Source organism: Polypterus senegalus, chromosome 5 (assembly GCF_016835505.1).
Source record: "Polypterus senegalus isolate Bchr_013 chromosome 5, ASM1683550v1, whole genome shotgun sequence".
NCBI classification, from domain to species: Eukaryota; Metazoa; Chordata; class Cladistia; order Polypteriformes; family Polypteridae; genus Polypterus; species Polypterus senegalus.
In genome coordinates this window covers 21,728,205-21,740,504 of record NC_053158.1, presented here as the reverse complement: position 1 = coordinate 21,740,504, position 12,300 = coordinate 21,728,205, and the positions used below count along the sequence as shown (strand labels likewise).

Below are 12,300 nucleotides of genomic sequence, written 5' to 3'. Positions count from 1 at the left end.
TAGGGAAAGTGAGAACAGATGGTGTTACCTCCAACTCCATATGAGTGGTATGAGGCAGAAGCATAGTCATGGATGTTGACTCAGAGAATAATGCAGATAGCAGCACGTGGGAGCTGCACAAAAGGAGCCATGGAAGATCAAGTCAGCTCTGGTGCATGACTAAGCAAGACGACAGTGATTTTGGCTGCAGAATAAATCTTAGTTTCCTTGCTTTTGAAACTTTAAAGTCCTTTTGAAGGGTATTTGGTGTTTTGCAATTGCAAAATTGTGTGCAAATTGAGGCAATCACAATGCACAACACACAACAAACTTCTCAATGGTTAGCTAATAGCCATGTTGTCCCTTTAACCTCAAAATCGTTTAATGCGTATCATTGTCCGTTGCCTGATTTGTCAGATTGTGTGAACTCCATGCAATTTAACATTTCAACTTTAATTGAAATGGGATTCAGTGTTAACTGGTGGATGAAAATTGGATTAGATATAAATTTTAGATAATATTTGCATGTTAGAACACTTAAGTAGTGTTTTATGTTTTTGTAACCTGAAAAACCCAAGTAATCAGCAGAAAAATGCTTCAAGGCTAAAATATCACATTTCTTTTTCTTGTGTCAAGCTGAAACGCATTCTAACAATATGGGGTGTGCATTTCAAAGCACATTTAAACACAAATGTGTGCGTGAGATCATTGACTACTAAACATGTCCAGATAATTTGACATTTGCCTGCTGCTGTACATTACTGAGTAATTACTCACCTACAATATCTGTACAACGGACACTGTGAAAAGTGAGTGCTGATACCCAGCTAATGGAGGAACATCTAAGGTAGAGGTATACATCATGGACACAAACAGCTGATGTCAAGGAAGCCATCGGTTTTCTGTCACTGAATCCAACCAGAAATGCAATTATGTTAGGTGATCTGCCACTCAATCTTACAAAATCATTAACCTCACCGTTGACCCAACTGCCAAGGTTGACATACCAGTTCAATTCTTTGTCTTTCCAGCAAATCAGAAAAGTGGCAGAACAAAGAAAACTGGCCTTATTCATCCAGTCTCTTTTTTCATATTTAAGGGTACACACAGAGTTCTGCAAGTCTGTGATCTTCTAGTAAGAGCTTGCGTAAAATTCTAGGATTCCTTCTTGTTATTTCTTTAAACAATGTTTGAATTGAATGCACAACGCCTTATTTACATTTGAGTGATGTCATGTAACTGATTTGCTGAACTATATCAATAATGTGAAAAGATTGGTTTAAAGTATCAAGTATGAACATTGTCTGATATAAAAGAAAGATGGTGAAGAAAATCACATCCTTAAAAAAGATAGTAAATAGAAAGCCTGTTCTGAGAGATTGTCACAGTATTTGCCTCATCTCTGTGCCACCATTAAGATGCGGTGTGTTGTAAATGTTTTATATTATTTTAAATGATATTGTTCAAGGGCAACGCAATAGAGCTGTTGTTACTGTTGACACTTTAAGACAGTTATGCAATGCTTCAGCGCACTATCATCATCTCTTTTGCTTTACACTCAGTTTTCTTAAACAAAACTGCACTTAACCTCTGCCAGTCATTCAACTGTTGTACAATTGTCAACTTTGTCTAAAGCTTACTGTCCCATTTTGTGATAGCAGCTACCAGAACCAATCCTCGCAGCAGCAAGTACAGTGCAGATGGGAATTTCAAAAGCATTTCAGTCCATTAAGCAGCGCATGCCATAATGCCAGACATTGATTTATTTTTTAAAGTGTTGTCTTCTTTGCTACGTTTCCTTACTACTACATGTCCAGTGTTTTTTTTTATTTTTGTTTGTTATTTTTTTTTTGTTTTGTTTTTTGTATTTTTATGTTTTTATGAAATACATATGGCAAAACAGATTAGTGCAAACCAGACATTTACTTGTAAAAAAGAAATTATGAATTAAAAACGCTCTCCCCTAAGCACCCACCCATTATCTTCTCAACACTCCAGTTTAGCCAGGAGATAGAAGAAGTAAGGCACAGCTTCACCAAAAAAAAAAAAACACTACTCACATAATTGTCACTCTCAATAAATCACACACAGGACTCAGAATAAGTTTAGAAGCTGGCACACACCTTTAACTCCTGCAACAGGTAACTCAAGTACCAAACTAGAAGAAAGGGCAGATAATGTAGAATCAGAGGGTCTTGGACAGCACAACGGCTTTGGCAGATTTGTGGAAGATGAAAGTGCATTAGAAATAGTAAAGGGGAAATAAAACATACAGAGGATGAAATAGTGAATCCCCTAAACTTACATTTTTCTGAGGTCTTCACAAGTGAGCAATTGGATAACCTCCCAGAGGTAACAGGGACTACTAAGGAGGTACTGAGGGATTTGGAAATTATAGAGGGAGACGTGCTGCTCAGATTAAATAAGCTGAAATCAAACAAATCACCAGCACCAGATAATATTTACCCTCGACTTCTTAAGGAGGCTAGCAAGTACAAATATAAACCCTTGACATGTATTTTAGTATGTCACTGTGCACTGGAGAGATTCTGAAGGACTGGAAAATGGCAGATATCATCCCATTATATAAAAAGGGTGACAGGGCAGATCAGAGCAAATATAGGCCAGTAAGCTTAACATGCATCACAGGAAAATTAATGGAAGGAATTATTAAGGATAAGATTGAGCAACACATAGCAAGGACAGGAGTTATTCTGAACAGTCAGCATGGGTTCAGAAGAGGGAGGTTGTGTTTTACTAACATGCTGGAATTCTATGAGGAGGCATCAAAAGGATACGATCAAAGTGGAGCTTATGATATCATTTATCTGGACTTTCAGAAAGCATTTGATAAGGTGCCACATGAGAGGTTGGGCATCAAATTAAAAGAAGTGGGAGTTCAGGGTGATGTTTGTAGATGGATGCAGAGTTGGCTCAGACACAGGAAGCAGAGGGTGATGGTGTAAGGAACCTCATCAGAATTGGCTGACGTTAAGAGTGGTGTCCACAGGGGTCAGTGCTAGGGCTGCTGCTATTTTTAATATATATAAATAATTTAGATAACAAGGGCTGCAAGGTGGCGCAGTGGTAGCGCTGCTGCCTTACAGTTAGGAGACCAGGGTTTGCTTCCCTGCCGGCTCCTCCCTGCGTGGAGTTTGCATGTTCTCCCCATGTCTGCATGAGTTTCCTCCGGGTATTCCGGTTTCCCCCGAAATTCCAAAGACATGCAGGTTAGGTGCATTGGCGATTCTACATTGTCTCTAGTGTGTGCTTGGTGTGTGGGTATATGTGTGTGTGTGCGCACTATGTTGGCTGGGACTGGCTCTAGCAGACCCCCGTGATCCTATAGTTAGGATATAGCGGGTTGGATAATGGATGGATGGATGGACGGATATAAGTAACAAGCTGGCTAATTTTGCAGATGATACCAAGATAGGTGGATTAGCAGATAATTTGGAATCCGTTATATCATTACAGAAGGACTTGGACAGGCAGGTTTGTGGCAGATGAAATTTAATGTCAGTAAATGTAAAGTGTTACACATAGGAAGTAAAAATGTTAGGTTTGAAGGTCTGAAGCTTGAATGTACAACTTATGATAGGGATATACGAGCCATAGTGGACTCTTCACTATCTACGGTATATCTACACATTGTACAGAAGTGATCAAAGGCTAATAGGATGTTATATCAAGGGAGTCATGCATAAGAGGTCTCACATGTGTACTGTTTTGCTCTCCATGTTACAAAAAAGACATAGCAGTGCAAAAGAAAGTCATGAGGAGAGTGACAAGGCTGATTCTGGAGCTGAGAGGCATGAGCTCGAGACACTGAATGAGATGAGCATTTAAAGTTTAAGCAAACAGAGATTAAGTGGTGAAATGATTGAAGTGTTTAAACTTATGAAGGGAATTAGTACAGTGGATCCCATTTGCTACTTTAAAATAAATTCTGCAACAAGAACACCAAAACATGGTTAGAACCTTGTTAAAGGCAGATTTCACAAAAATGTTAGAAAGGTTTTGTTCATGCAAAGAACCATGCCAAATAGTGTGGTGGAAAGTAAAGACTTGTGACCACCAGGAGGCAAATTAGCTCCCCAAACTCTAAACACAACTCACCCACAGACCAGTTCCAGTTTAGTTAAATAATGATTTATTATTAACCATAAATTTGTAGGCCAGTTAATCAACCAAACAATGAACCAAACAGTAAACCCAAAGCTTCCGCGTCCTTCCCGTCCTCCTTTGCAAGTGTCAACCACTCCCTCCCAACTCTGGCTCTCTGCAGTGAGAGGGCTCCCTTTTATCATGAACCCTTCATGAGGGTTTATGGGATCAAGATGTTAACCCGCAGAAGCATTTCTTGGTCATGCGGAAGCCACACAGCACCTGCAAGCTCCTTTTCCATGGTGCCATCTGCTGGTACCCATGGACCCCAACAGGGTTGCATCCTCTGGACTCCAACTCTCAGGCAACCTTGAAGATGTCTGAGTTGGGAGCCAGCCAGAGGAACGTTGCCACTTCTCATGCTGGGGGATAAATTGTCCATAAAAAGCCATCATCCTCTACTTAACCGTGCTGTGCCTCCACTCCTGTGGTACCTTCATTATGTTGACTCAGCTAGGTAGAGAGTCCTTTTTAACCCGGATGTCAGACCATTCTTTTCATTACTTACTGACTTCAGTGACCTAGAATCTCGACTTGACATTATTTTAGACAGCCTAGTTGAGTAGGACGGATGCAATTGGAATGGATTGTTCTTATCAAAATTATTCTAATTCATCTTAGCACTGAAGAAGGGAGATTTTCAAATTGTGTGACAGAGAATCAGGAGATTCACAACAAGATTCTAGGAATACAGTAATCCCTCCTCGATCGTGGGGGTTGCATTCCAGACCCCGCGATAGGTGAAAATCCAAAGTAGAAACCATATGTTTGTATGGTTATTTTATATATTTTAAGCCCTTATAAACTCTCCCACACTGTTAACATTATTAGAGCCGTCTAGACATGAAATAACACCCTTTAGTCAAAAGTTTAAACTGTGCTCCATGACAAGACAGAGATGGCAGTTCTTTCTCACAATTAAAAGAATGCAAACATATCTTCCTCTTCAAAGGAGCGCCGTCAGGAGCAGAGAATGTCAGAGAGAGAGAGCGAGAAGAAAAGCAAACAATCAAAAAATCACTACGTGCTTTTAAGTATGCCGATGCACCGCAATAAAGCAGCATTTTGTAGAGGAGCGTCCGTGTCCTCTAGGCAAACAGCCTCTGTGCAAACAGCCCCTCCGTCAGGCACAGAGAAAGTCAGAGAGGGTGAGAGAGAACGAGAAAAGCAAACAATCAACCACCGCGCGGGAAGCATATCTTATATCATTGAGGAGTTCTAGTTAATATGTAATACATGCTCTGATTGGGTAGCTTCTAAGCCATCCGCCAATAGCGTCCCTTGTATGAAATCAACTGGGCAAACAAACTGAGGAAGCATGTACCATAAATTAAAAGACCCATTGTTCGCAGAAATCCGCGAAACAGCGAAAAATCCGTGATATATATTTAGATGTGCTTACATTTAAAATCTGCGATGGAGTGAAGCCGCGAAAGTCGGAGCGCGATATAGCAAGGGATTACTGTAACTATACAGAAATTGTGCCCAAAATGCTCCAAAGGGGAAAGAGAATAAGCAGAATTATCCAAGAGGTGGATCATTTGCAAAGTACCACATTTGAGACTGAGGAGGGAGACAGAATCCCTGTAGTTGGGGTTAAAACCTAACTGCACGATCAAGACCGACACTTTAAAAGACTTTTATTACAATGAGACACAAGAGTTGGGCATTAAGGCAGCTCACCCCACAATGTTCTGACTACTGTTTGTAACAAACTGTGTTTTCTTTGAAAGTAAACCCTATCTAGAAAGCAAAATCACCAAGATTCCCAGTCCATATGTTATAATATTTAGAAAATGTACCTAGATATTTGGAAAAAAAAAAGAAAGCAGACGGGATCATTGGAAAGTCTAATAAAGAAACGTTTATGAGGGTGAGATGCAAACAATGCAAAGATTTAAACTGGGTGCATTGACAACTGAAAAACTCCAGTGAAAGATTACATTCTCAGGCTGATTCAATAGACACCCACTTCGAGGAAGATTTGTGTAAAATGGCATATATTTTTACTCAGTTAAAGAAAGTATTTTTTTAAGAAAAGGACCAGGAGACATGCAAAGACAAAAAAAAAAAAAAAATAGCCAAAGTCAAAACCATGAGTCACCAGATCTATCAACGAAATTGAGCCAAGAACAAAAATCTGAGGTCAGAGACAAGAACAAAAGAATTGAGAACAACCCAGACATCAAAAATTAAAGTCTTGAAAGTCACAAAAGAAGATGAGTTTCTTATGTGCAAACTCTGAAGGCCATCAACACAACCTTTTAACCTCTCACAAACTGACCCCTCGAAGATGTGATCCTAGATGGCCGTGCCTTTAGCAACCGGGATCTGCGACAAAATCCACAAAATGGCAGTACACAAGCGAAAACAAAATGCTGCTCATAGTCCATCATTTTTAATTTCTGTTTATTAATACCCAAAGGGCATCATGCCACTGAGTATGAAACCCAATACACATCAGACCTTCAATTGTTTGATGCAGTTAAACAGACTTTAAAAAACACCAGACATTTCCTTCTAGTAAATAAATACAAAATAAACTGTGTGTCATATTAAATTTCAGCAGTATGTGCTATTTTTTGTGAATGAACTGAATAACACCAGCTTTTTACCTGAGTGAGTGATGACTGGATGCCCTGCTTTGTGGCACAGTGACCTCTCTGACCACCCAGCGACTCTGCTGGCCGTCCCCACATCTTGCAGAATCAGCAATCCCTGCAAGGCCAGCAGCAACCCAGGGAGAGAGCTACCCTTCGTAGCCATGGGTGTCTGAGCACTGCTCACTTCTCCTCTCGCCTCTCTGGAGGCCTGCGGTCATCTGCAGAGGAGGCCTGGAGATTGAAGAGAAGGAAACATTAGGTATATTTTACATTGAAGTACTCATTATTTTCTCATTTAATATTAAGCATACTGTAGTTAAAGAAATACTAAATCTTTTCTAAATTGTTTTTATTGTGTAAAATGTTTGGACTTTGTTCATTTTGCCCTAGACATTAAAGCAGAAAAAACAAGGGCTGATATTATGGCACCTCTTATAATTATAATAATAAAGTACTTCATTTGCCAGTTACAATTTCTTGTATACAGAATTTATTTTTGCACATACCCCAACTTACTCAGAGTTTTATGGTCAATGGACAGAGTCAGCTATTTGTACAGCACACCTGGAGCAATTGCAGGTTACGGGCCTCGCTCACGGACCCAACAGCGTAGCGTTCCTTCTGTCACTGTCAGGATTCAAACTGGCAACCTTTGAGTTACCAGCCCAGAGCCTTTAGCCACAGATCCACCACTCCGCCCTACAAGTCTTTATTTTTGCTTTGACCGTGTGCCATACGTGAGTCCCACCTACAGGAACCACAAGATTCAAACTCATGTCAGAACACCATGCAGATGGAGAACGGCCACTGCTTTTACTTTACTTATTTCTATAACTTTTTCCCTACCTAAATATGAAATGATTTTCCATTTCTGATCCAAAGTAACAGGTTCACACCATGCATATGCCGGTTATCCTCCAAACTGGATTTAATCCTCAAACTTTATTCTGATGAGCACAATCGTGGAGAAGAAAAATCGATGATTTAGACAGCTACTCTGAAGAAATATTTTACATGCATGTACACTTGAAATAAATATGTACACAAACATTGCCATAAATATACAACATAGGATATTGCCCTTTGGAAGCCTTCTGAAGAAAGAATAAATAAAGGAGGAAAAGATACAAATACTTTAGGGAGTGCTGCACAAAGAGCAAATTAATAGAAGTAAAACAACAAACCTGCTGTCTTGAAAGCCTGTCTGTCCAATAGGGCTGCTCACCCACTTGCCCACCACAGTACTACATTGTTAAGAGACGCGTTAAGTGTCCAAGGATTATTGTGAGAGAACAAAAACACCAGGAAATGGTAACAAAGACATAAATGGGTCAAAAAATGAGAGATCAAAAACAACCAGGCAATCGGGAATCAAACAGCAAGTCATGAGCAAAAACAAGAGTCAAAAAGTCAAAACAAACCTGCGGCTAGGGCCTACTTGGAAAATAAGTTAACTACACTTCACAAAACAAAACGTTGTTTATCCACTAAGAGATAACGCAGGCAGACACTGGTGTGAATTATGACAGACTCAACATGACGTTACAAAAAAGACAATGAGACAAAGGCGTCGTGTAAATAAACGACACTAAAACACTAGGGAAATTATTCTTTTCCAAAAATTTAGCAAAATGAAACTTAAACAACAAAAGCAAAATCCGCAAGCCAAGAAACAGTGAAATAAATGAACATAAACATACAAAACGTATCATTTATTACACAAATCAAAGGAATCCCTTTCTCTTTCTAGATCCTAGACCCTGGTCAATTCAGGAATTATGAATCATTCTAAATTTACCCCAGGTGTACAACAATTCTTTAAACCCACGATCACTCCATCTGTTCTAAAAGGCAAAGCAAACTCTCCAGCAGTATATTTTATTTGAGACACAGAAGGCTCGCATATGTTCCCTTCTTGGACTGTCTGCCCACTTTTGACCAGGAGATGTTAACGACATTACTCACTTTTCAAGAAGAGGGTCAGGCATTCTTGACATGTACTTGGTTTCCCATCTTCTGGTGTCCTGGGGGAATTACATGCTATAGCCCAGGCTGCATTGGCCTCTTCCTCACTCTCTCTCATTATAAGAAAAAGAAAACCTAAGCACATCTCATCAGTTTTAGCTTTGTTACACTGGCTACACATGCCATTTAGAATTAACTTTATAATACTACTGATGTTATATATAAACATCTACACATGGAAGTGTGTGTGTCTGTCTGTCCGGCCCAGAAGTGCGAGGCAGAGTGGAAGTGTGAGGCTACAGCATGAAGCTCAAAGAAAGTGACTCTATCTCCAAAGTGAAACAGTCAAGAAAAGAGAGAAACCGCTGACAGACAATGGACGCAAGCATGTCGGCAAAATGAAACCTCTGAGGAAAGAGAACCTTGCTTAGCTGTTAATGCACAATCGATGCGATTGATTGATTGAAGTGCCAGAATCCATGGTTTCTAGGAGCCTGGACTTTTTACAGCATGGGCTTACAGAGCTAGAGGAGTATAATGCCTTAAAAATCTTCCTCCGTCCTATATTTGGAGTACCTGTCCCCCTACATTGCAAGTTATAACCTTACATCGTCTAATGGCAGACTGCTTATAATTCCAAGAACCTAAAAGAAATGGTGAGGTGGCCTTTTGGTGCAATGCTCCAGAAACTCTTTTATCGGAGTTAGATGTACACTAGGTGAAATATGGATACATAATGTCGGTTGCCTCCATTGCTGCTGTTGCCACCTTGATCTTTCACAACTCCTTTCATGCCACTCATCATGCTCTCATCTGTCTTATCCCCCTGACTGCACATGCACTTCACAGACTCTGCTTGAATGAGCTCACTTAGGGTCAGAGGTAACACCCGCCATACTCATTTTCCCCAACTTCAACCTAAAAAGGCAAGGATCCTTAAAGAGACTCATCACAAACCCAGGCTAATTGGGTTTAACAGGGGCACACCACCTCTGGCTTTATTGTAAGTGCAGTCTATTCATTTCACTCCCCTGGACCAGTTCCAGACGTTCAAGGCCAGCTGCTAATCCTAATGATTCTACAGCATAAAATAGCCTTTTCTTTTATCTATTGATAATCTGCATTTTAGTTAATTTATTTGTTGTTTTCCATCTTTGAGACATACTTGGCAAATTACATTTCTTACTTTATAAAAATATTAAGATATAGGCATGCGCTTCTTGACATATGTTCTGCAAAAATATATCATAATGCGATTTGCATGTTGTGCAAACACCATATTATATACAGTACTTAGCAAAACATTATGGGATAATGTAGTGTACCTGTTTTGGCTGAACACAGAGAGATAATACTGCTGTCTACGACTTGAAGCATTAAAGGTATATTTTTAAGTAGAGAAAGTTATATATATATATATATATATATATATATATATATATATATATATATATATATATATATATATATATATATATATATAGGGGCTTTGCCTTACTTTGCTTGCCCACCCCACCCCAGCTGCTGCTTGTGCCATGCTGTGTGATCTGCATGTTGTGCTGCGCGTCAATCATTTAAAAGCCTGTGCAGCAGCTGTCCTTCTGTCTCACTTCCTTTACTCGTGGGACGTTAAAGTTGTAAGTAAGGCGTGACATGCAAGTAGTCTTGCGGGACTTCAAAGCGTCTCTGCGAGATGATCATGTCTCGACCTAAGATTTTTTTATATAATAGATAGATATATATAGTCAGAAGGTGGCCAGGGTCCTTGTCCGGCAGGGACGCCTCTTCTTTATATGGTCCAGGGGAGCAAGCCTGCTCAGAACAGTACCTGTCCCGGGATGCTAGATGGCAGCCGTCCTGGGTGGCAGTGATGCATCAGATTCCCACAGGGCTCCATGGGAGATGGAGTTCTCTACAACCCTGTTGCGATCCGGAGGATGCCACCAAGGGGTACTGCTGTTGTTCCTAAGCCCGTTTGGGCAGTTCTTCCACCACACCTGGAAGTGCAGCCAAAAATAGGTCATCAAACACCTGGAGCACTTCCGGGTGGGCTATAAAAGGAGCCAGCAGCCAGCACTCTGGGAGCCAGAGTCGAGAGGAGAGGGACTAAGCTTGCCAGAGAGGAGTGGAGGAGAAAGAAGGAGAATTTATTATTTTTTAGAGGTGATTTGTGCTTTGAACTGTGTTGTGGGCTTGTGGGGACAGGGAAGACGTTCCACACAAGCGAAACAAAATAAAAAGCACTTGGTTATTTATAAGTGTGCCTCCCATGTCTGTCTGTGTTGGGTCAAGCGCTGGTATAGCGCCATCTACAGTCACTATATATATTGTGGGGTACAGCCTGGACACAGACAGGAAGACATGATGTTTCACCACACACGTTTATTGAACACTATATATATACAAGAAAGTGAGCACAACCCAGTGCCGCAGCACCAATCACCCCATTAGTCCAGGCCTCACAGTCCAATCTCTTTTTCTCTGGTCCGCCTCTACTCCTCTCCTCTAAGACTTCGTCCTCCTTCCACCCGACTCCAGCCATCGAATGGAGGAAGGTGGCCCCTTTATGCAAGCCCGGATGGGCTCCAGGTGCTTCCTGACATTCCTCCGCAGACACTCTCCTATGTGGCGGAAGTGCCGGCTGTGCACCTGGAAGCACTCCGGGTGTCCCCAGTCTTCTTCCCCCCAGCACTTCCGGGTGTGGCGGAAGTGTAGAGGTTCAGGGCTCCAAATGATGCAGCGGGGCGTCCCCTGGCGGAGACCACTGGCCCCTACAGGGTTGAGCTTCTAAGCTCCCCAAAGCAACCAGTGCGGTTGCCCCCACACGGTCTGGGGAAGGCGCAAGCCCTCCTCTGGTCCCCCTGGGTGTTTTGGCCAGGTCGCCTCCACAGCCGTCTCTGACAATATATATACTGGTATATATATAAATATGTATATGTGTGTGTGTGTGTGTGTGTGTGTGTGTGTGTGTGAGTGTGCATGCACATGCATACACTTAACTATTTAATAGCTGCAGTAAATAGTTAACAAAACCAGAGTCAGCTTCATTAGGGTTAACGTTGAGGAGATCTTTTCAAATCCTTGGCCATCTAAATGTTTTACTGCCAGCCTCCAGCAGAGCCCTGCTAATGCTTAGCGTATTTCTATTTGTACTGCTATTATTTTTTTGCCCCAGCTACAAAGCAAAAAATTCAATTTAGCTGACTGTCAGTCAAAGGACGTGCTAAAGAAAATTAAAGAGCACTTGCAGCCTGCAGGCGCACCGCTAACATCAGATAACAAACTGCCGGCAGTACATTTTAACTGAGCCAGATCCCTCGATCACCATAAAAACAGCTGACTGTAGCCTGCGAGCTGAGCTAACCTTACATCGCCTTTCACTGAGAAAAGGAAGCCAGCGTCACAAACCTTTCCTTTTCTGTTAGTACAGTTTTGCCAAACACTGAGAGGAAATTATGGAAACTTTCTCATTGCTTCACCCTCGTGGGCTGTGTTTTTTGAAACCCTCAAGGCTGTTCAGACCAAAATGTAAAGCAACAGCATGTAATTTTCAATTTGTTTGTACACTCCATATCATTTGGTGTAC

At 41.1% G+C, this 12,300-nt stretch overlaps 1 protein-coding gene across 1 annotated transcript in view; it reads right to left on the bottom strand.

The window, feature by feature from the left end:
• The window catches only part of sema5a (sema domain, seven thrombospondin repeats (type 1 and type 1-like), transmembrane domain (TM) and short cytoplasmic domain, (semaphorin) 5A), a 788,567-nt gene that overhangs the window by 566,204 nt on the left and 210,063 nt on the right, over positions 1-12,300 (bottom strand). The window contains exon 2 of the mRNA XM_039754371.1: positions 6,762-6,980. Coding sequence (XP_039610305.1) covers positions 6,762-6,912 — 151 coding nt within the window. The 5' untranslated portion in view covers positions 6,913-6,980. The remainder of the gene's footprint in view (positions 1-6,761; positions 6,981-12,300) is intronic.